General features: G+C 39.5%; 1 protein-coding gene and 1 non-coding gene across 3 annotated transcripts; one reads left to right on the plus strand and one right to left on the minus strand.

The window, feature by feature from the left end:
• The first annotated feature begins 4,379 nt into the window (after positions 1 to 4,379).
• On the plus strand, positions 4,380 to 4,452 carry TRNAE-CUC. The gene has a single exon. It is a non-coding gene; the product is annotated as a tRNA-Glu (tRNA).
• Positions 4,453 to 11,439: 6,987 nt separating this feature from the next.
• Positions 11,440 to 24,132, minus strand: SNRPC (small nuclear ribonucleoprotein polypeptide C). Of its 2 annotated transcripts, XM_021684591.2 has the most exons (6): positions 24,040 to 24,132; positions 23,652 to 23,694; positions 19,199 to 19,307; positions 16,417 to 16,506; positions 14,980 to 15,084; positions 11,442 to 11,802 (listed from the first exon to the last, which is right to left on the minus strand). In XM_021684591.2, the coding sequence occupies exons 1-6, from the start codon at positions 24,045 to 24,047 to the stop codon at positions 11,678 to 11,680; spliced, it is 480 nt and encodes a 159-aa protein (XP_021540266.1). In that variant the 5' UTR covers positions 24,048 to 24,132; the 3' UTR covers positions 11,442 to 11,677. The 2 variants fall into 2 exon arrangements, with proteins under 2 accessions (XP_044773661.1, XP_021540266.1); XM_044917726.1 differs by lacking the exons at positions 23,652 to 23,694; positions 24,040 to 24,132 and having other exon boundaries at positions 11,440 to 11,802; positions 19,199 to 19,256.
• Positions 24,133 to 24,421: the final 289 nt, after the last annotated feature.

A 24,421-nucleotide genomic window follows, 5' to 3' on the forward strand; every position in this document is an offset into this window, starting at 1 on the left:
GCCCCTCTAGGGACCATGGAATAGGAGAATTCATACTCTAATTCATTTCTATTCTATTCAATTCAATTCTAACTCTAATTCATACTTTTCTTTCCCTGCAATGCTAAGAATGAAAAGCATATAAAAATAAAAGGAATTTGGGCCCAATCCATACATTTGTCTCTCTCTGTCAAATAAATAAAATCTTAAAAAAAAAAAAACATTTTGAGATGATTGTATATTAACTTTCAGTTGTAAGAAATAATACAGAGATGCTTGTATCCTTTACTCAGTTCCCCCCAAGGGCAACATGTTGCAAAACTTTACCATGATATCCCAACCAGAATATTGACATTAATACTATAGAACATTTCTTCCTTTCTGATATGAAAGCCTTTTATTTCCTTTTCTTGACTTATTGAGCAGGCTACAATTCCTGGCACTTTGTGTAATAGGACTGGTGACAAATTGAGAACTGGTTCTGAACTCAGGTTCAGCTGCTCACCACTCGAAAATCAATACTCAAGAGACAAGTGATGGTGGGAAACGAAAGGTTGCTTTATTCAGGAAGCCGGCAACCTGGAAAGATGGTGAACTAACATCTCAAAGACCATCTTCCACGCCCAGGGGAGCTGGAAGGCTTTAAAGGAGAAGTCATGGGTAAAGGGAGGGGGACTATGTGCAGGAGAAGAAGGTGCCCAGGTGGTTAGGTTAGTCTTTTGTCGACATGACTCTGAACGGATTTGCTGGCGTTAGCGAATAAAGATAAATATAGCTGTTTTCAAATTTAGTCAGACTTTATCTTCCGGGAAAGTTGGGTCCTTCACTCCTCAAGGCCAGTGGTCTGCAAATCTCAAGGAGATTATGTCAGGTCTCCTACAGACCAAGGGACTTTGGTCAGCAAGCAAGGAGTGCATAAGCTGGAAGCAAGTTAACCCTTAAGACCAGTTGGAGTGCTGTTACAGCGACAGTAGATATACTCTCTGTTCTCAATCTTACAGGAAAAGCAACTGATTGGATTTCATTTTTCACCATTAAGTATAAAGTTATTTGTAGATTTTTTTTTTTTGTAGATGCTCTTTATCAGGTAGAGGAAGTTCTCCTCTATTCTTATTTTTGAGAGTTTTATCAAGAATTTGTTTTTTTCAAAAGCTTTTTCTGCATTGAATGTCATGTTCATGTGATTTTTCTTCAGCCTGTTTAACAGCCTGTTTACACTGATGGATTTTCAAATACTGACAAGCCTGCATCCTTAAAACCTCATTTGGGCATGGTATATAATTACTTTCATATATTGCTGAATTCGATTTGTTAATATTTGCTTAGGAATCTGTGTATATTTCCTTAATGGCTAATGATGTTGAGCACCTTTTCATTATAGGCCATTTGTATATATTCTTTGGAGAAATGTCTTTTCAGGTCCCTTTTAAAACTGGGTTGTCTTTTTATCATTGACTTGCAATTTTATATTCTAGATACAAGTCCCTTCTCAGATATATTATTTGCAAAAATTTTCTCCAATTCTGTGAGTTGTCTTTTTCATTTTCCTGATTATGTGTCCTTTAAAGCACACACACAAAAATCTTTTTTTTAGTTTATTTATTTAAGTAATCCCTACACCCAACGTGGGGCTCAAACTCACGGCCCTGAGTCCGAGAGTCACATGCTCTTCTGACTGAGCCAGCCGGGCCCCCTGAAGCACAAACATTTTTAATTTTGATGATATACAGTTTCTTTTTTTCTTTTGTTACTGTGCTTATGGTGATACACCTAAGGAATATTGTGTAACCCAAAGTCAGGAAGATTTACATCTGTTTTCATCTAAAAGTTGTACAGTTTTAGCTCTGACATTTAGGAAGTTTATCCATGTTGAGTTCATTTTTGTGTATGGTATGATGAATGGGACTGACTTCACTGATCTGTCATGTGGATATCTAGTTGTCTTAGCATCATTTGTTGAAAAGAATCTTTCCCCATTGGAATGTAATTGCTGATAAAAGCAATGGTCCATTTCTGGATTCTCAATTTTATTCCATTCATCTGTGTCTGTCCTTACACCAGTAACACAGTGTCTTGATTAGTGTAGCTTTGTAAGAAGTTATTTTTTAGGGGCACCTGGGTGGCTCTCTCTGTGTCTCTCTGTCAAATAAATAAAATCTTTAAAAAAAAAATTTTTTTTTTTAAAGATTTATTTGACAGATAGAGTGAGAGCAAGCACAAGCAGGGGGAGGGACAAAGAGAGAGGAAGAAGCAGGATTGATGCGGGACTCAATCCCAGGACCCTGGGATCATGACATGAGCTGAAGGCAGATGCTTAACTGACCGAGCCACCCAGGTGCCCCAGAAGTTTTGAAATAAGGAATCTATAGTGCTTTTGTATAGCTTTGATAGCTTTTAGATGCATAGCTTTTAGTTGTTTCTCTAGTTATTACATTATTTTTATCATAGTCTTATCACTGTCTACGGTATTGCCAGTTGCCAGTTCAAGTGAAGTGCAGAAACTTTACCTCCCTTCAGGTCTCTTTTCCCTCCCATAGGTATCATTTTTTTTATTTTTTAAAAAAGATTGTTTTTGGGGCACCTGGGTGGCTCAGTCGTTAAGCGTCTGCCTTCGGCTCAGGTCATGATCCCAGGGTCCTGGGATCGAGCCCCGCATCGGGCTCCCTGCTCTGCGGGAAGCCTGCTTCTCTCTCTCCCACTCCCCCTGCTTGTGTTCCCTCTCTCGCTGTGTCTCTCTCTGTCAAATAAATAAATAAAATCTTTAAAAAAAAAAAAGATTGTTTTTATTAATTAGAGAGAGAGAGCACAAACAGGGGGAGCTGGAGCAGGAGAGGGAGAAGCAGACTCCCCCCTGAGCAGATTGAAACCTGGACATTTTCATATTATGTTCTCAGACTTGGGATCTTACTTAAACCTTCTGTTTTCCTTTTTCTTCCACTGGTCTGGCAAAAGGCGGGGGGGGGGCCTCTTGTTACTGTCAGGTGAAGACAGAAGTCCAGGTTTACAATTAGCCTCCTTGGACACCCAAGGGAAGGGTTCCTCATTACTGCTAGGCTCAGACATGAGTTCTGGCTCTCCAGTAGGGCTCAACTAATACTTCCTTAGCAGAGTGTAGCAGACTGCCTATTAATGCTCCTCACGAGGACTCCACTGACATGGGGGTATATGCAGTCTCATAATCACTGGACATTGTTGAAAGCCCTTAAAGTTCTGATTAGTTCTCTTCAGACACTACCTCTGTCAGGAGGGTTCAGTGCCTTGTTATTGCCTCATGGAGGTGATAATCTCAGCTCCCTATTTGGCTTTCTCTGATACCACCCCAGCAGGAGTTTGGAGCATTTCGATACAGCCTCACAAGGGTGGGAGAATAAGCTCCCCCCTTAACCTTTGTGGCATGGGTGGGAGTAGGGCCTGGGTTTTTTTCTGTGATGTTTGGCTGGAGTAGAGTGGTTACTGTCTAAAAGTTTTGTCTTGCAAACCTCTTTTCTAGTCCTTTGGCTACAGAAAGCAGGCTTTTCTTGGGGTGTTTTTATTTATTTTATTTTTTAAAGACTTTATCTATTTGAGAGAGAGAATGACAGACAGAGAACATGAGAGGGAGGAGGGTCAGAGGGAGAAGCAGACTCCCCACTGAGTAGACAGCCTGATGCAGGACTTGATCTCGGGACTCCAGGATCATGACCTGAGCCGAAGGCAGTCGCTTAACCAACTGAGCCACCTAGGTGCCCTCTTGGGGTGTTTTTTGTCTGTGGCCCATCACTGTTTCTTGGTTGCCAGCTTCTTCAGCTCTAAGTCTGGGATATATGTAGCAAAAAGAAAATCCAGAGCTCATTATATTGTTCCTTGGGTCCCAAGTTCTCTAGAAGATCTGCCTTTTTTTCACCTTTCAGTCTTCTTATGCTTGTTTTATACACACACACACACACACACACACACACACACACACACACACACAAAGTATTCATTCCAGGGTTTTAGCTGTACTTCGCAGTAGGAATAGGGAAAAGCACATCTCTTCCATCTTTCTGGAAGCATAAGTCTATATGGGTTTTTTTTTAATGTTTCTAATGTTTTATTTTGAATTAATTATAGATTCACAGGAAGTTGTTAGGATAATACAGAGAAGTTCTGTGTACCCACTTCCCTGCAAGAGTTACATGTTACGTAACTAGAGTACTGACATGAAACCCAGGAAATGGATACAGCCACATCTCAGAGATATTGCAGGTTGAGTTTGGTTCCAGACCACCACAATAAAGCAAGTATCACAATAAGACAAGTCAGATAAGTTTCTTGGTTTCTCAGCACATGTAAGTTAAGTTTATGCCACCCTGCAGTCTATTGTGTGATAGCATTATGTCTAAAGAAAAAATGTACATACATTAATTAAAAAATACCGTGTCTGGCTGGCTCAGTTGGTAGAGCATGTGACTCTCAATCTCAGGGTTGTGAGTTCAAGCCCCATGTTGGGCTTAGAGCCTACTTAAACAAACAAAAAACAATACCTTACTGATAAAAATTGCTACTCATCATCTGGCCTTTCAGACAGTTAAAATCTTTTTTATGGTGGAAAGTCTTACCTCAATGTTGATGGCTGCCGACTGATCAGGGTGGTAGTTGTTGAAGACTGGGGTTACTTGGGCAATTTCTTAAAATAAGACAACAATGAAATTTATCACATGGATTAACTCTTCCTTTCACAAACGATTTCTCTGTGGCAGGCAATGCTGTTTGATAGTGTTTTACCCACAAAACTTTCAAAATTGGAGTCAGTTTTCTCAAACCCTGCTGTTACTTTAACAACTAAGTTTACGTATATTCTAATCTTTTGTTGTCATTTCAACAATCTCCACAGCACCTTCACCAGGAGTACGTTCCATCTAAGAAAATACTTTCTTTGCTCAACAATAAGAAGCAACTCCTCATCTGTTAAAATTTTACGAGATTTGCAGCAATTCAAATATTACAATAATGACAAAGTTTTAAATATTGAGAGAATTAAAAAATGTGACAGAGAGACACAAAGTGAGCAAACACTGTTGAAAAAAACGGGTCCAAAAGACTTGCTCAACAGAGCGGTCAAAAACTTTTGATTTGTAAAAAACACAGTATCTACAAAGCACAATAAAACGAGGTACGCTTATATTGGTGTGCGTGTATAATTCTGTCATTTTATCACGTGTAGACTTGTATAAGCACTACCACAATCAAGATACAGACTACTCCAGGGGCTCCTGGGTGGCTCAGTCGTTAAGAGTCTGCCTTCGGCTCAGGTCATGATCCTGGGGTCCTGGGATCGAGCCCCGCATCAGGCTCCCTGCTCAGCAAGAAGCCTGCTTCTCCCTCTCCCACTCCCCCTGCTTGTGTTCCCTCTCTCTCTCGCTGTGTCTGTCAAATAAATAAAATCTTTAAAAAATTTTTTTAAAAAGAAATATTAAAAAAAAAAATACAGACTGCTCCATCGCTACAAAAAGCTCCCTCATGCTACCTCTTTACAGTAACTTCCTGATCACCCCCCAACACCCTAACCCCTGGCAACTACTACCCTGTTCTTCATCGTGATAATTGATTTTATAAAGTGCTAAATAGCAAAGATAGGTTATTATTTTTTTTTTTTTTAAAGATTTTATTTATTTATTTGACAGAGAGAGAATGAGAGAGCACATGAGAGGGGGGAGGGTCAGAGGGAGAAGCAGACTCCCCGCCAAGCAGGGAGCCCGATGCGGGACTCGATCCAGGGACTCCAGGATCATGACGTGAGCCGAAGGCAGTCGCTTAACCAACTGAGCCACCCAGGCGCCCCAAAGATAGGTTATTATTGACTATAAGGATTCTTGAGAGTAGTTTTCTAGTTTGTGGTAACTATGATGTTTTAAAATGACTTTGATTGACATACAACATACAATGGTATGATTGACATACAACAAAGTACACAGTTTTTATTTTTCTTTTCTTTTATTTTTTTTTTAAGATTTTATTTATTTTTTAACAGAGAAACAGCGAGAGAGGGAACACAGGCAGGGAGAGTGGGAGAGGGAGAAGCAGGCTTCCCGCCGAGCCGGGAGCCCGATGTGGGACTCGATCCCAGGACCCTGGGATCATGACCTGAGCCGAAGATAGACGCTTAACGACTGAGCCACCCAGGCGCCCCCAAAGTACACAGTTTTTAAAGTTTTGACATAAATACACTTGTGAAATCACCACCACAATCAAGACAATGAACATACCCATCACTCTCAACAGTTCTGAACTACACTGGCCTCCCTGCTATTCCTCCAATACATTAAGTAGACTTCCACTTCAGGGTCTTTGTACTTGCTATACCCTCTACCTGGAAAGCTTATGCCCTAGACATCTGCATGGCTGCCCCCCACCCCCGCCCCCTCATGTCATCCCCACAAGAGTCTTCCCTAATCTGGCACTCTTTATGTCCCTTACTTACTTCATGGCCATGTACCATGCAACAGTGGTATTTTTAACTGTCTGACTTCTAGCAGGACAAATTAATCAATTATTACTCTTCTCCTTGAGCATCTCTTTTGTATCAGTCAGGTTAGATTCAGCTGCATAGAACAGATGCATAGAACAGAAAACTCAAAAATTACTACATGGCTTCAATTAAAAAATGTGTATATCCCTTTCATGTAAAGTAAGTCTAAGGTAGGCCATTCACGGCAGCTCTTCAATCATTAGGGACCTAGGCTCCTTCTTTCTAACACTAGCTTTAGCTCTCAGTCTGAGGTCCAAGATGCTGCTTGCATTTCACAAGTATCATACCCATTTCTTCTCAACAGCAAAGAAAAAGGGCAGGGAAAAAAGGCATGTTCTCTCCTGCTACGTGGCCTCACCTAACCAGAAGCTCTGGCAAATGTGCTATTCATTGCAGATGGACATGAAGGCAGATAAAAAAAATTAGGGGTTCTATTGTTACAGATAGTAACAGATACCGGGGCGGGCAATTAGTAATTCTGTCTGCCACTCTAAGCTCTATTGTATTACTCTTCTTTTTGTCCCTTTTTACACGCTTCACTCTACCAGCAGAGGCCTAAGAGATAAAAGGGATAAAGGGGGAAAACATAGCATTTGACAATAGAGGTAAAATTCTTTGCCCTACCTTTTACTTCTCAATTCTTTCAACAACCATCTCCCCAAAGTTATATTAGGATGTGATATACAAAGAAAAGTGGTAAAGGATTAGGAGAATTACTTCGCAGTGTCACTGTGAAAACTGATTAAGTCCTTACAAAGGGCTTTGAGATCTTGGATTCCTTTCTTTGTTTTTTGGGTTTAAGATTTTATTTATTTGTCTGAGAGAGAGAGCATGAGCAGGGTGGAGGGGCAGGTGAAGAGAGAGAAGCAGACTCCCCGCTGAGCAGGGAGCTCGATGCAGGGACTACATCCCAGGACCTGGGATCATGACCTGAGCTGAAGGCAGACGCTTAACCGACTGAGCCACCCAAGTGCCCCGAGATCTTGGATTCATATGCTGTGTTCAAAGTCTTATTAGATAAGCATGTAAGTCAATGGGCTTTTCTTGGTAGCTGAGGAAAGATACTCAAAAAGAACAAGTATGGGGAAATTGGACAACACCTTGATGGATGATCAAAATTATCATCACCAATGAAGGGCAGATGGACCCTGTGTGCCTGCCTATACATGTGATATCCTAGGGATACAACTGAAGACAAGTACCAGAATGTAATCATGAGGAAACATCAGGCAAACCCAAAATGAGGAATGAGGAACCCTGTATTAAACGAAAGGTGGTAAGATTGTCAGTGTCATAAAAGACAAATGCTAAGAATTGTTCTAGAGTAAAGGAGACTAAGGAGCTCTGACTAAAAAATAAAGTCCATGATTCTAGAGAGGATCCTGTACAGGAAAGGGGGAAAGAAAAAAAATACAGGGGCAATGTTGGATCAATAGATAAAAATGAAATATGGCTGGCAGATTAAATTATTGAGTCAAGGTTATATTTTCTAGGCTTGATAACTAAACCATAGTTGTATAAGAAAATGTTACTTATTCTTAGTAAATACCTACTTAAGTATGGTAAAAGGCATGATTTAAGCAACTTACTCTTAAATGGTTGAGGAAAAATATATACATACATATATATAGTGAGAGGGAGGGAGAGGGAGAAAACATGCACGCAAATAATCAAGTGAATTGAGTGAAATGCCAATAGCTATCAACAGGTGATTCTGGTCAAAGGGTACATAAGTGTTCTTTGTACAGTACTTGCCAACTTTTCATTAAGTCTGAAATGGCCCCCCCATGCCTAAAGAGTAAGGATGATAAGCAACACTCAGATTATCTTATTCCTGCACCTGTCTGATGAACTATTTTAGATGCTGTATTCTGTGCCAGAAAATCTAACCCTTAAGCTTTCAGTTGGGAGGGAAAGAAATGACCCCAATTAGCTAACATTTATTCAGGGCACCTCTATCAGAAAAATCTAAGGCAGGCCAGGCTTTTTTCTTTTGTTCACTAAATATATCTAGGAGCCTAAAAGATACCATCTGACTGAAGCTATTCAACTGGGACAAACACTTAATCACCACTGGACTTTTTCCATACAGGATGACCAAATTAGCCTGTGGTTCTATGCAAGGATCCCATTTCTCGTGCAGCTGGGAATCAAGGGGACTGGCATTCTGACAAAACACTAAAGCCGAGGCAGTGGAAATGATGCTAGCTTGGACTTCAACTGCACTCCCAATGACTTTGGATCTGCCCAAGAAAAGGAAGCAAGTACATTAGCCCATACACGCTCTACACGAACTTCTTCGATTCTTGAGATCTAGTGGCATTCTTGTTGCACTATACAAATTCTCACATTATAGCTGATATTTTACAATTAAAACCAGATGTTTAAAGGCATAGATTAAGAGCAGTAAGTTTATATTCTTCACAGCCTCTTACAAAGGAAATGTCTTATAATCATTAACTATAAACAGTTTGACTTAGGAGTTAATAAAAAGACAAAAAGAACCTTATTTAAACTATTTATTCCTACTATGTCCATTGTAAAGTTTGTTAAACTTTTAAGTCATTGTATTGTTTTTCTAAAACTATGTAAAATACTTTCTTCAAAGAAAAGAAATGTTTCTCGGCACCTGGCTGGCTCAGTTGGTGGAGCATGGGACTCTAGGATCTTGGGGTTGTCAATTCAAGCCCCACGGTGGGTGTGGATATTACTTAAAAATAAAATATTTATTTTTTTAAATTATTGATTTATTTGAGAGCGAGCGAGAGAGAGAGAAAACAAGCGGGGGGGGGGGGGCTTGATCCCAGGACCCTGGAATCATGACTTGAGCCAAAAGCAGATGCTTAACTGAGCCACCCAGGACTCCCCAAAACAAAATCTTTAAAGAAAGAAATGTTTCTGGAATGGATATTCAACCTTAAAAACATACTTTGGAAAAAGCTTCCTTTTAGAAAGACCTGGGTTATTCCTAAGTACCTGAGGCTATTTTCAAAAACAAAATAGCTATCTGTGAGCTTTCTGTGTATGTACAAAAGACACCCTCTGCACCTTGAGCCTGACAGAGCCATCTCAACCAGAAACTTGCTGAGTCACATGTAAGCTCAGTTGGCAAGGTTTCCCCTATCTTAAAAGTCTGCAGAGATTTTAATAACAAATCTGAGCTGTAAAACTCAGACATATAAACTATCAATTTCTGGTAAGTCCTTCTTTAAAACATGTAACGACGAGAAACTAAAAAATCTGAGCTGTAAAACTCAGATATATAAACTATCAATTTCTGATAAGTCCTTCTTTAAAATGTAAACGACGAGAAACTAAAAAGCAGTAAGTAGTCCTAGCAAAGACTCAGATTAGGAAGTCGACTGAGCTTTTACAGAGGCTGAGCATAAAATCATCTGTCAGGATCTCTATTTCTAGCCTCTTGTTTACCTAGATAAGGTTGTTTATTTGCCTAAATTAGCCCTTCTTCAAGTTTCTAGGGAAAAAAAGCCATCCACCTATTGCCATTTCAATTTCTAGCTGCAAATCTATTAAAAAAAAAAAAATATATATATATATATATATATATATATAAGACACACACATACATCCAGTATTACATTCCTGAGAATAGATCCTAAGAGTTTGCCAAACCCACTAATAATCAAAATTTCCTAGGGACCTTTCCCCAAATACCAATTTCCTAAGCCTTATCCCAGATATATTGAATCAAAATCTGGACTCTTTATTTTTAAAAAGACCCCCATGATTCTAATCGTCAGCCAGGTAGGTTGTAACTGCTGGTTTAGGGCACCCTGTTCCATAACATCACTATAATAATAATGTCAGATGGCAAAGATAGTTTTGTTTTATAAGTAATGATTCAAAATAAAAAAGATACAAAAAGGGGATAAGCCTCTCATTCACCCATCCCCCAGCCACCCATTTACTCTTCATGAGCAACCAGTATTACCAGTTGCTTATCTGTCCTTCTAGAGATCCTTTATGCCTACACAGGAACATACAGATATTTCCTCTAAATAAAGATAGCAGCGAACAATTCATTTTGAAAAAAATCAAGGTACAGTACAATGTGTGTCTTAGAGATCTTTCCCCATCAGTACATAGAGCTTCTTTATTGTTTTAACCTGCCTGGTATAGGTCATCTTGTGGATGTATCATACTTGATAAATCAGTCCCCCTTCATTGGACATCTATGGTATTTCCTGTCTTTTGCTGCAACGCATAGTCTTGTACACACATCATCTTGTACATGTGCAACTCTATCTGTATGATAAATTCCTAGACATGGAAATGGTAAGTCAAAGGTACTGTAATTCTGATAGATATTGCTAAATTGCTCTCCCCAAAGATTATAACAATTTTCACTCCCATTTGCAATGTGAAATAGCTTGGATTGTACACTGAACAGAATATAAACAGTGCCGATGGCTTACTTTCTAGATGTTTCTCTGAAAACAGCCTACTTTTATAGCCCAATGATATAACAAAGGACATCCTGAAGACAACTTCTGTACCATGGAAATCTGCCTAATTTTACCATTACTATTAGAAAGTTTTCTGATTATTTAAGCCCAAGAAAAAGAGGAACTAAGAGAAAGGAGAAGCTGAGGTTAAGGCAATCTTTAGCTGACATACAGAGACTGGAAAGTCTTTTTCCCTACTTCAGCATAAAAGATTTAAAATTTTCCACTTACTACACCAAATGCTGTTCATGTGAAAAAGTAACCAATTGTGCTGTTTGTTGTTTTAATCAACAAAAAGCTCTACAAGTGTTAGATTTACCAAGTCTTACACAAAACAACTTTACTAAATAAAGGCAGGGTGTCCAAAAGGACTCACTATAGCTAAGGAAAAAGAATGTCATGCAGAGGGCATGCTGCAGACAAAATGAGCTAAAAAAACAACTGGAATACTTCATCTCTTTTATAATACACAAGGAATACAGAGGGGAGAAAAAAAGGGAACACGTTTTTAACTAAAACAGTTGACGATTTTATTTTCACATTTCACAATACAAATGAAAATTGCTTTTTTTTTTTTTTTTGTCCTACTACTTCCCGGCAAAAACTATTCTCTCTTTGATAGGAAGGTGGAGCAAGTCTTCCTTGTCCTGCTGTGAGAAAACACCCAGAGTCACAACACCATGATCTCCTGGTGAAGTAAACAAGTAATATAAAATGAATATAAAGAGGTTCCTGTCTCTTCTTATCTGTCTGGTCGAGTCATTCCTGGCCGAGTGGGCACCATCATGGGACGGGCAGGAGGTCTCATCATTGGGGGCCCAGGCATCATTGGCATGTGGCCTCCCATAGGTGGCCTCATTCCAGGAGCTGAAGGACAAAACAATGAAAAGGGAAAAAGAGAGTCAGAAAATACTACTTTTGAGCGAGCTTGATGGGACTTCCATTAAAGACAAAAAAGTAGCCCCCCCCCCCCCGCAAAATGCTGGAAGAAAGACATACTTGACAGAAGAAATGCAACAAATCCATCACATCTGTAAATTACTTAGATATTCTCAAACAAAGAACAAAGGTCAACACAAGAACCATATGGGAATCATTATCTAATGATAGTAAGGGGGAAACTATTAATAGACTGCTTTCCAGAAACCACCAGGGACACTAGTTCCCTAAACTGACCTTTTCTCACTCAGGGAAATTCATAACTAAATTACACATTACTGAGTCGGCATTTTTAATCTGTTCTACCCACCATAAAACCAGGAGCTATTTCATGAATGTACACAGGCACAGAGGACAATCTTACCACTAAGCGTTTGTTCGGAGTTGTAGGAAAGATGAGCAGGAGGCCCATGCTGAGAACCTGTTAGTAACCATACTTAGCTCAAGTCAAGAAAAATAGGCAATAATGTGATTTACAACAATTAGCGCACACACAAAAATCTGATTTTTCTAATGCAAGTTAGAAACTGTTAAGAATTTTTTGAAGTGTCCCATTAATATACCAGCCAAGTAAATGAGCCAGGGAAGGGAGGGCAAGCGGAGGTGGAGGCTGAGGAGGATTACGGGCAGCTTCACAGAATTGATAATATTCTACCTCCTCAGCTGAGTGGTGGATTCACGGGTATTCATTTTATTATTATGCCTCATAATTTTCAGGGCTTCTTTTTATATATCAAAATTTACACAACTACTTATTAAACCATTTTGATTAAAGGCTTGCAATAAATGGTTCAAAACTATATTCAAAGCCAAATACAGTCTTTTCACAAAAAGTAAAACACAAGTATATGCAAAGACACAACAGGTACAGAATTTTTTAAAGATAATTTCAACAGGAACAGAGAATACTACTAAACTTCTAAGTATCTTATTAAAAAACCCCACCATAACATAACCCATATTCAGCATTTCCTAGAGGAAACTCATCTAGACCAAAGATTGAAAACGAGGCACCTGAAAAGTTGTTTACTTTGGTCTCCACAGTGCATTTAACTGTGATTAGTTGTCAACATTGGCAACTAATAGCCTAATTACTAGTAAGTAGTAAGTCTAGATTCCTTTTTTCAACTTTTTATTATGGAAATATTCAAACATGCACAAGAATAGAAAAAAGAGTATAAAGAACATCCATGTACCCATCATCCAGCTTCAATAATTATCCACCCCGGCCAACCTTCTATCTTATCCCAACCCGTTCTTATCCCTGCCCACCCCCAACTACTTAATTATTTTAATTCAAATAATCTTATGTCAACCGCAGCTGAAGCTGAGTTCTAGAAGCCTTCTTTAGGTGTGTCATGCATTCACCAGTTCACCAAAGCCCTAACCCCTCTAAGAATTTGAATTTGTGACCCTGATTTAAGAATGCAAAAGCAGGGCGCCTGGGTGGCTCAGCTGGTTAAGCGACTGCCTTCGGCTCAGGTCATGATCCTGGAGTCCCGGGATCAAGTCCCGCATCGGGCTCCCTGCTCCGCAGGGAGCCTGCTTCTCCCTCTGACCCTCCCCCCCTCATGTGCCCTCTGTCTCTCTCATTCTCTCTGTCTCAGATAAATAAATAAAATAAAAAAAAAAAAATGCAAAAGCAGCCATGCAAGTCACTTTGTTTTAGATTCAGAAGCTGGTAAGGCAGGAACTCTTCTCTAGACTCTCCTCACATCCCTCTAAATGATACCCACAGCGAGCACACTGAATGCTTTTGGCTAGGAAGCTACTCTAATACCTTCTTGTACTTTGTCTTACCAGTTGAGTTGGAGGCTTCTTGTGGCCATTGTATTTACTCTAATTACGTAATTTACTCTGCAAATCAATAAAATGAGTATAAAAAAGAACCGTACGGGGAACCTGGGTGGCTCAGTTAGCTAAGCGGCCGCCTTTCGGCTCAGGTCGAGATCCCAGGGTCCTGGGATTGAGCCCCTCATTGGGCTCCTGCTCAGCAGGGAGCTTGCTTCTCCCTCTGCCTGCCACTCCCCCTGCTTGTGCTTGCTCTGAACACCAGCCCCCGCACCGCCCTGTGTCAAATACATAAATAAAATCTTTAAAAAAAAAAAAAAAAACTTAACAAAAAAAAAGTATTTTTTCCCACGAAAACTAAGTAGGTATTTGGAAAAACTCAAGTAAATCATCCCAAATTTGGTAGGTGAGAGGATCATAAAAGACTGGAACTAGATTGCCTCACAAGGTTTCTAACCTTGCAAGAAAATGAAACTAAAGTTGGTAAAGAATGCATTATGGGGGGGCGCATGGGTGGCTCAATCTGTTAAGCGTCTGCCTCTGGCTCAGGTCATGATCCCAGGGTCCTGGGATGGAGCCCCGAGTTGGGCTCCCTGCTTGGCGGGGTCTGCTTCTCCCTCTCCCTCTGCCTGCCGCCCCCCTGCTTGTGCTCTGTCAAATAAATAAATAAAATCTTAAAAAAGAAAAAGAATGCATTATGGATATGGTTTATTGATTTAGGCAAGAAATAGATTATGCTCCAATCAGTAGACTCATTTTCAAAGCAAAGGCCCTGATCGACTATCAGAAAAATCTGCAAATTAATCTATTTTCATGCTTATGTTCAAATAAAATGTTTGTTATCTCCCTTCCTGAATAAAAGACAAACTACAGCGCTAAGGCCTTTTTCATATACTAATGTGGCCTAGTTAACCAGCAAGATTAAATCAACAAGAGGTAGCTCTGCTTCAAATAAAAACTAAAAAAAGTAGCAGCACAAGTATATACCTACCCCTTCCCTTTATCTCCCCTTAGAACAAACTCATTTACCCTTTTCTCCATTATAAATGGCCAAAAGTCAGAAGAAGGCAAGTAAGCAGCAGGGAGGGAGAAGAAGAAGAAAAAAAAAGGGCAGCCTTATCCTGTTTTTAGTAGTACAAGGTCTTTGGGTATCATCCAATTACACTGATAAAACAAATATTTCTTTTTATCATTACAGATTCGCCAAATATAATTTGTTGCAATAATATGTTTAGACAATGAATTAAGAATTCCATTTAAATGGAGAACTAAAACACAATGGAACATCATAAAAGGAAAGAGATTCAAACTTACCAGGTCCCACTGGCATCATCCCAGGAGGAGGAGGGCCCATCATTGGCATCATGGGAGGGCCCCCCATATGGGGCGCTGGCATCATACCAGGGCGAGGAGGACCCGCTGGAATAACGAATGGGGGTGGAGGATAAGATATGCTTACATATTAATATTTTCTCTTCTATGAAACTAGTAGGGCCTCACGGTCCAGTCCAAGTTCTGGAACAATAGACTTCTTATGGTTTTTTTTTATAACAGCAGATCCACAAACATCAACATGCCACAAAACTTTAGTTACTTTATGTCCAAAAAACAAAAACAAGACTGTCTAGACAGAAGTATAAAATGAAATCAGGTTCTCCAGGTTAAAAAAATTCCAGAACTTTAATTTTTTTTAAAAAGAGTACTATGCTGTCTGTAGAGCTCCTGTCAAACTAAAACCACAAGTACCTAATTTCAGATTTGTTTTTTAAAAAATCAAAATGTTTAAAAGATTCTTTGGAAATACAAAGATCTGTATGCAGAGATATTCTTCACAGTATCGTTTACAACAATTTGGAACAACTTAAATGTCCAACAATAAGAAAATGGTGAGGTTAATTATGGCACAATCATACTATAGATTATTCTACTATTAAAAATAATGGAGTTGGGTGCCAGCCAGCCAAAATACAGAGTAGGACAGAGAGGTGACCTGAGAGCTCCTGTAACCCAAGGCCTGACCTGGTCCCAGGATGGTGGAAACCCAAGAAGGTTTTGGTGGGCCATTAGTGGTCTACCTGCATTAGTGTGCAATTATATAAACAGCCTACTTCTCCATGTTTATACCCAGGGTTACTTACAGGACCAAGTTTAGGTTTCTGAATTCAATTTCAATGTAAGCCCTTCCAAGAGAGCCATGGAACTTATGGCCTAGTTACTCACGTTCCTTCTGTCATTCAGAAACAAAAAACCTTCACAGAGAGGAGAGGCCTCTGATTCACTCTACTTTCAACTGTCCAGTTCTTGTCTTTTCCAAGGTATATATATTGGTGTTAGGTGGGTTAGAAAATAGGAAGAAAGACTGAAGAGTGTATCCACTACTTTAATCCTCCAGTGTTGGGTTCATAGCAATAAATAATTTAATGTACTCATCAATATATTCATATATTAGCTCATCTAATATAGTAATAATAATTAGCTTCATATATTAGCTCATCTAATCACAGGTACATTCTGACCTTTCCACTGAATTTGTCTCAAACCCACTTGGGATGTTACAAGTACAATATCCTAGCAATAAGGCAATGTAACTCTGAAGATATTTCAGAAATGATACCACTGAAGTTTTCTTTTACTATCTATATATTCATTCAATGAGCATTCAAAAGTCAACTGTGAGATACTCTAACAAAATCAAAGGATAATCTGCCCCCCTGAAGTTATGGCTGCTAAGAAAAAGCTTTATAAACTTACGGAGACTGGGGGGAGGTGGGATCATTGCCCCTGCAGGAGGAGGAGCAGAGAATGGAGTAGGAGGTATCTTTCCTTGTTGAAATGCAGCAGCTTTGGATAGAGTGAGAAAAAAAACAACACAGAGTGAATAAGAACTCAACAACCCATTTACTAAAATAACCCTTCTCTTTTAAATCCTTAATGGTCCCATTTATTTCACTTTACTTCATTTAAAATTACTACATCATGGCCTCTACAGTTTTTAAATCAACCGTAGGTATTCACCAGCAAAAATTACAATTAATTGGTTTACTGATTTGGGTTTTTCAACTCATTTTTATTTAGTCAGCATTTCTATGGCTGAATTCTCTATGGGAGAATGGAATGAAGACCTCCCATCTACCAATGTCTTACCAAAGAGATGCAGACATCTTTAATCTGTAGATGCTGTTCACAAACAATTTGAACCATTCAGTTTTGTTTGAAAAATGTGTGATACCTGCCCAAAGGCCAGGCTTTGTAAAACTTCACATCATTTTGGTTTAGCAGTTTTGAAATTAATGTACTGAGCTAAGAGACATGAAAGAGAAACAAAGATTTTAAAGCAAGAGCCTGCCCTAAAGGAGATTACGATCTTAAAAAAATGTCCAATACAATCAACTTTTTTCTTTCAGACAATATGAGGCACAAATGAAAACAAAAGAAACTGAAGATAATTAATATGTGGCTTTACAAAGAAGTCACACATAAATACTAAGACCAGATCCAAAAAAAATGACTTAGAAGTGGAGATTTATTTCTGTACAGCCAGCTACTCATATGCCTCTGAATACAGCCTGTGCTCTATAGGGGATCATATCCCAACAAGGGCTTTTCCAATCAAAATGACACCTCCTACACCCTAAGCAGAAGGACAACTTGTAGAGACTGAAAAGGGAGTAACTAAGCCACTGGCTCAACAGTGGACTCAAAGCCAACATAATCATGGACATCAACATCACATGGTGTTTCCCTGAGGGCTTGCCTTCTCTCTTCCAAAAGTCTTCCATCAAAAACATTTACTCATCCTACATTCTTCTGCTGCATACAAAAAACAACTAAATGAATATAATTCTAACCTTTAATGCCAAGAAATTTCTAACATCTTTTCAAATAGAAAAAAAAAGATTACATTATCTTTTTTTTCTTCCTTTTTTTTTTTAAAAGATTTTATTTATTTATTTGACATAGAGAGAGCACAAGCAGGGGGAGCAGCAGAGGGAGAGGGACAAACAGGCTCCCCACTATGCAGGGAGCCTTATGCGGGGCTCAATCCCAGGACCCCAGGATCATGACCTAACCCGAAGGCAGCCGCTTAACCGGCTGAGCCACCCAGGCATCCCATATAATCTATTTTTTCAAATGAAATGGGACAATGTCTGAGATTTGCTCCTTAAAAATCCAGGATGAAGAAAGGGAGAAGATGAAGGTATTTGGTGGCTCTCAACTAGGGGCAATTTTGACCCTCCTGGGGACACTGGGCAATGCTTGGGGACATTTCTAGTTGTCACAACTGGGAAGTGCTATTGGCATCTAGTGGGTAGATGCCAGGGCTACTAGTGAACAGCCTACAATGCACAGGACAGCTCCACAACAAAGAATCATCCAGCCCCAAATGTCAATAGTGCTAAGTTTGAGAACCTGGTATAAACAAAACAAGACTGTTGTAACTAGGTGATGGAAATTAGGGGTGGGGGTCACCATGGGAGGTTCATTCATTAACCGGTCTTTCTCTTTTTTTGATATTTTCCATAAGCTTTGCTTTTTTCTTAAAATTGCAACACAATCAAAGCCCACATTTGCCTGCCAGCTCTGAATACAATAAATGAGAAAGGCCATGTTTAAAATACACCAGCATGATCTAACATAGAAATGCAACATCTTCTGTCAGTGTCTTGAACTCAACTAACCTAAACAAATATTTCCCAAATTAAACAAAAAGAGGGGGGCCTGGGTGGCTCAGGTGGCTAGGCATCTGACTCTTGATCTCAGCTCAGGTCTTGATCTCAGGGTCGTGAGTTCAAACCCTTGCGTTGCGGACAAAACAAAACGAGTATGGCATGTCCAACAGAGGTCCAAAACGTACTCAGAATACTTTGTCACATCCATTACTTCCTTCTTAACCGAGTATCTTTATCAGGACTACAAGAATAAGAAACTCAAAGTCTCTCAAACTCTTTGAAGGTAACTACAAACCCACCTCCACATTTTCCTATTACGAAAGGAAAATAGTTCTAAACACTATGATCAGGGCGCCTAGGTGGTTCAGTCGGTTAAGCATCTGCCTTCAGCTCAGGTCATGATTCCAGGGTCCTGGGATCGAGCTCCGCATCGGGCTCCCTGCTGAGTAGGGAGCCTGCTTCTCCCTCTGCCTCTGCCCCTCCCCCTGCTTGTGCTCTCTCAAGTTCACTCTCTAATAAATAAATAAATAAAATCTTTAAAAAAATAAAATAAAAATAAAAGCTACGATCACTACAAAGGAGGCTTCACATAAATTTGCTACAAAATCTGGTCCGTGTCAATAAAGAAATTATTAGGCAACCCATTCTTCTCTGCCCCACTTCCCAATCTAATCAATACCTGATTGCTCTAACCTCAATAATTATTGTGTTCTTACATTCCCCAGGAAACCAACGACCTTCTAATTCTTTCACTGAACACATCAGAATGCTCCTATTTATCACTCAGGATGAGTCAACAGAGAGACAGGGACAAGAAAGAATGGGACCATTCTACCACATCAGAACAAGAGACTGAAACGCACTTGTTTTGTCGATCAGGCTCTGAGCCTGCTCTTCCATCCATTTCTGATAGTAGTCTTTCACATTCTCTTTGTGTTTCCTACCACTGCAGTGTGTCTTTCTCACAGATGGCTGTAAGACAAAAAGGTCATATCAGTCACAGAAACAAGTTTTCCCAACTAGAAATTTTATAAAGCCTTTCCTTTATATAGGTAGCCTGGCTACCTTTAGCAGCTTTAGCTGGGTGTTGAAGCATCTTTTACAAACATTATCCAACAATGTACTGTGGTCATTTATCTACTATACTAATCATCTGAACCAAGAGGTCAGCAAACCATGGCCCATGGGCCAGCCACCTGATTTTGTAAAACAACAGAGTGGAACAGCCACATTCATTTGTTCAGGTATTATCTATTTCTTTTCTCTACAAGTCATCACAACAAAGACTATACGGTCCACAAACCTAAAATAATTACAACATGGCACTTTAAGGAAAAGTTTGCAAACTCCTGATCTAGAACATATTGCCATTTTAATGCCCTTTCTTAGATTATTCTATAGCAAAATAATATAGCTTAGATACATTTAAATTATACTGTATATGAGAATATCTTCTTTTAAATGACTATGGGTCTAGAATACAGACTATATGAATCACATACAGACTTTTGTCTCTAGCCCACTAATCCTTTTGTTCTTTAACAGCTTGACTGAGGTAAAATTGACATAAGATAAACTCCACACATTTAACCATCTGTTTAAGTTAACATTTATTTAACACTTACTACATGCCAAACATCATGCTATGTACTTTGCAAGCAGTGTCTCAATCATCATCATAATCACACGTGCCTGATACAATGGGATAGTAATCAGAAAGAATGAATCGCTGATTCACACAATTATGGACGAATCTCAAAATCATGCTCAGGACGCCTGGGTGGCTCAGCCGGTTAAATGTCTGCCTTGAGTTCAGGTCATGATCTTGGGAGTCCTGGGATTGAGCCCCAAATCAGGCTCCTCGCTCAGCGGGGAGTATGCTTGTCCCTCTGCCCGTCCCCACCACTAGTGCTTTGCTCTCTCTCAAATAATCTTAAAAAAAAAAAAAGCATGCTCAGCAAAAGAAACAGGACACACAGAGAGTATATACTGTAAGATTCCATTCAGATGAAGTTTTAAAACCAGTTAATAATGATCTTTTGTAATAAAAACCAGATCAGTCGGGGCTAAGGGTACAGGGGATGGACTGTAAAAAAAAAAAACACAAAGGAACTTTCTGGGTTAATGGAAATGTTTTATATCTCATGTATACACCAAACCGTATTATTTGCCAAATCATCAGACTGTACACTTAGAATGTATGCATTTAATCAACACATAATTCAATAAAATTGATTTAAAAAATCACAAGCCTATTATCTTCAATTTATGCTGAAACACTTGTCTTTTTTTTTTTCCAGATGCCAAGATTTTCATAACTTTATTCTTTGGTGAAAGACTTGTCTTAAAACACATAGCTGGTAAGTAGCAAACCAAGGCCTGGAGCCCAGATCTTACTCAGATGCTCCTCATGGCTGTCTAACTACCTCCTACCGACACATCCTCTCTTCACAGGATTGCTTCAGTAGCAGCAGACATGACCAATATCACACGACCACAGACTGTCTTTTCATGGACTACATTTCAAAATATTGTTCCCTGACTCCCCAGTGACTGATTATGTAACACAACAAGGCCTTAAGCCTAATAAAAAAAATCATGCCTAAAAATCAGCAAAAACTCAAAAGTTGCAGCGCTGAATGTTTACTGCATTTCAAAGTCCACCACAGGGGACTGCTTCAATCACTATGGAATTTTCCTACTTTCACTAACTATCATGTTAGAACAACAGTGTTAACAAGGGCTCCTGACATTTCTCACAAAGAGACATTCATTATAAAGAGATACTTTTCAATTCTCTGAATGCTGGCGTTAGCAAGATAAGCTATAAGAGGGTAGAAGAGTATTGCCTACTTGCAGTTTCAGAAAATTATGATGAGGGGTTTGATCTAGAAAGGGGGCTAGGATCAAAAAAACTGGGACTCTATAGGCAAACTACTGTAATACCAACTTATTGGAGGAGTCCCATCCAGGACAATCTATAATAATATTCAGAACTATTATTACTTCAAGAGGAGCCATCCTACTTACATGTTCCACAAATTAATACTACATCTGACCAAGTGTTAGAATTCTAAACGAAGTGACAACACAGAAATCATTGGCTAGGGTTCTTGCAGCTATTATTCAAGATGACAAGATGATCAAGAGTTCCGGTTTAATCACATTTCTGCAGAGGCAGCCAAATACAGAGCTGTAGTTTTCAATGTGTGGCTCACAGGCATCTAAAGGTGTCTCAGACCCACCTTTCAGGGGGTCTGCAAGGTCAAAGTAGTTTCATAATAATACTAAGACATTACTTTCCTTTTCCACTGTACTGACATTTGCACAGATGATCCCAAACTTCTGGCACTTTAGAATAAATCAAGGCAATGGCAACCCAATGCATTAGGGATTGTTGTCAGTTTCACTGACACTGTCCTTGATGAAGCAGCAAAATTATTAATTCTACTAAATCTCAACTCTTGAGTTCATGTATTTTTAATATTCTGGGTGAAAAGTGGGATGTACAAAGTACTTCAGCCACATGCCAAAATATGATGCTATTTCAAAGAAAAGCAGGAATGCAAATAGTTCAAGTTGTAAGCTCTACCAGCTGCCTCTTTAATGGAACATCATTTTTACTTGACTAACTGAGAAACAAACTGGACATTCAGACTTCTCAGAAGTAACTGAAGTGAGCCTGTCACTTCAAAGGAAGCAATTGGTAGTATTTATTGCCAAGGATAAAATTTGAGCTTTCAAACAAAACTCAATTTTAGAAAGCTTTATCTACTACCATGAGCTTGTCAGCTTCCCAATACTTAAAAGCCATTTCTGATTAGATTGTGACATTAATGTGAATTTTTATATTACATAATCAAATGTGTCAACAGATGGAAGACCTGTATAACTGAGTGAACCAATATTCCAATATTCATTTTCCAAATGACCAAAGCATGTTACAAAATCACATCTGGTAAAAGATTCACTCAAAGTGCAAGACAGATCAGTGAAATTGGGGGTGGGGTCGACAGGGAAGGGCAGATGGAGAGAGAGAATCTTAAGCAGGCTCCATGCCCAGCATGGAGACCAACAAGGGGCTCAGTCTCACAACCCTGAGATCATGACCTGAGCCAAAATCAAGAGTCAGACGCCTAAATGACTGAGTCACCTAGGCACCCCTAAATCAGTGAATTTTCATGTAACAGAGTATGAAAAGTTTGATATAGTTTCAGATTCCATACTACAACTAGTTTGGATGCAGTAATATAAAGTATTAAAGAATATCTACAATTATCTAAAAAGGCTAGTAAAGTACCCTACTTTTTTTCAACTCCTTATCCATTCTTCATACAATTCAAACAAAACATAGTGCAACAGATTTAATGCAGAAGAATCCAGCTGTCTTCCATTAAGTCAGACATTACAGAGGCTTGCAAAAAGGTTAAAGCAATGCCATTCTTCACTAACTTTTTTCTTTTGGAAAACAGCTATTTTTCACTTATAAAATGTTATCTGTGTTACAAGTAAAAAGTTTGTCAATGTTACTTTCAAATGAATTAGTATTTTTTAAATTTTAAGTTTTAATTTCAAATACAGCAAATATTAGTAACTAAAGCAATATAACTGATGTAACTAGTTTTTTTAATAACAGTAATTTTTAAGAGTGGAAAGGGACCATGAGACAAAAAAGTCTGAGAGCTGCTGGCAGAGAAGCCCTGGAGTTAGAGTGCTTAGGCTAACCTTCTAGCTCTGTACAACTTACTGGTTTAGTAACACCCAGTCATTTACCCATATGCTGCCTCAGTTTCCTCTGTAAAATGGAGATAATACTAACCTTATAGGCTTATCATGAGCATTAAACAAAATGATACATGTAAAGCATCTGGAACACCGCCTGACACAGTAAATATTCAATCTTAGTTGGTATTGTTTGGCAGTTTTTAATCAAATCAAAGTAAAAAACTCAGTTTCAAATGTAGGCATTTCTTTCCAGTTTAATCAAACGTTTGAGTGCCTTGTCCCAATCAAATATTTGAACTTTAGGACATGTCCCTGGAATTTCTACTTGTCATACAAATTTTTTTCACCTTCAATTTTGCTAAAGCATTATTACTTTGGGTCTCAACTGAAAACACTAACTGCTGGAAGTCCAATAACTACAAATTATGAAAACAGTTACAGGAACGGTGGGGGAAAAGAAATCCAAATTATTTTCTCCAAGCAGCACTTAAACCTCAACAGGATGAAAAGCACAAATTTACACCTAAAAAAAAACAAATCTAAACTTGTTACGCACAATGTGTTCTGAAACTGAAAAGAGACACTACTTACAGAGTCATGGGTGAGGTACGTGTCGCAGTAGTCACAATAAAACCTGGAAAGAGGTGGAAAACAGAAAAAAAGAGAAGACGACCACCAGTTAACAGATGCCCATTCACCGAAGTGCTGTTCAATGAAAGCAAATTATAAAAGTATCTATTCACGATTCCAAGACAGCAGACAAAGCGACCTGACACAAACTAGGCTTTTTTGTTGCCTTGCGCAGAGTCGACCTACAGACACTGCAAGAGGACAGTATCTGGAACTCCCGGGCTCCCTCCCCCCACACCCTCTCGCTTCCCGGGAAACCTCAAGAGCTAGAACCCTCTCTGCACTCCCCCACTGGGCCACAGTTAGCGACCGTGACCGCGAACACCCGCAGATTCGGCGCCCCACTCACTTAGGCATGCTGCTCTGCAGGCCGTTGGCCACTCCGTCCCGCGCCGCCCGGAAATGACGCACACAGCTAGCGCCGACGCCGCGGAATCGATGAGTCAAATGCGACTCCAGAAACCCTACCCAGTCATCCAATCCGCTGGCCGCGTTGCGCTACGACAGTCGTAGCCGCGGCGGCGGCCGAGCGAGGGGCGAGGCTTTTCTCCTTCTCCCCCTCACCTATAGCAAAGCGGAAGGGGATGGACGAAAGGTCCCTGCGAGGTTCAATCCACGCCCCTGAGATTTCAATCCTTGATGCTTCCGGAAGTGTGTTCTTCGTTCTTTCGACAACTTTCTAAGCGTTGTGCGCTGTGTACCAGGCGCTGCTATAAAGGCTGAGAAGTCAG

The sequence above is a fragment of the Neomonachus schauinslandi genome, chromosome 8, assembly GCF_002201575.2.
Source record: "Neomonachus schauinslandi chromosome 8, ASM220157v2, whole genome shotgun sequence".
NCBI classification, from domain to species: Eukaryota; Metazoa; Chordata; class Mammalia; order Carnivora; family Phocidae; genus Neomonachus; species Neomonachus schauinslandi.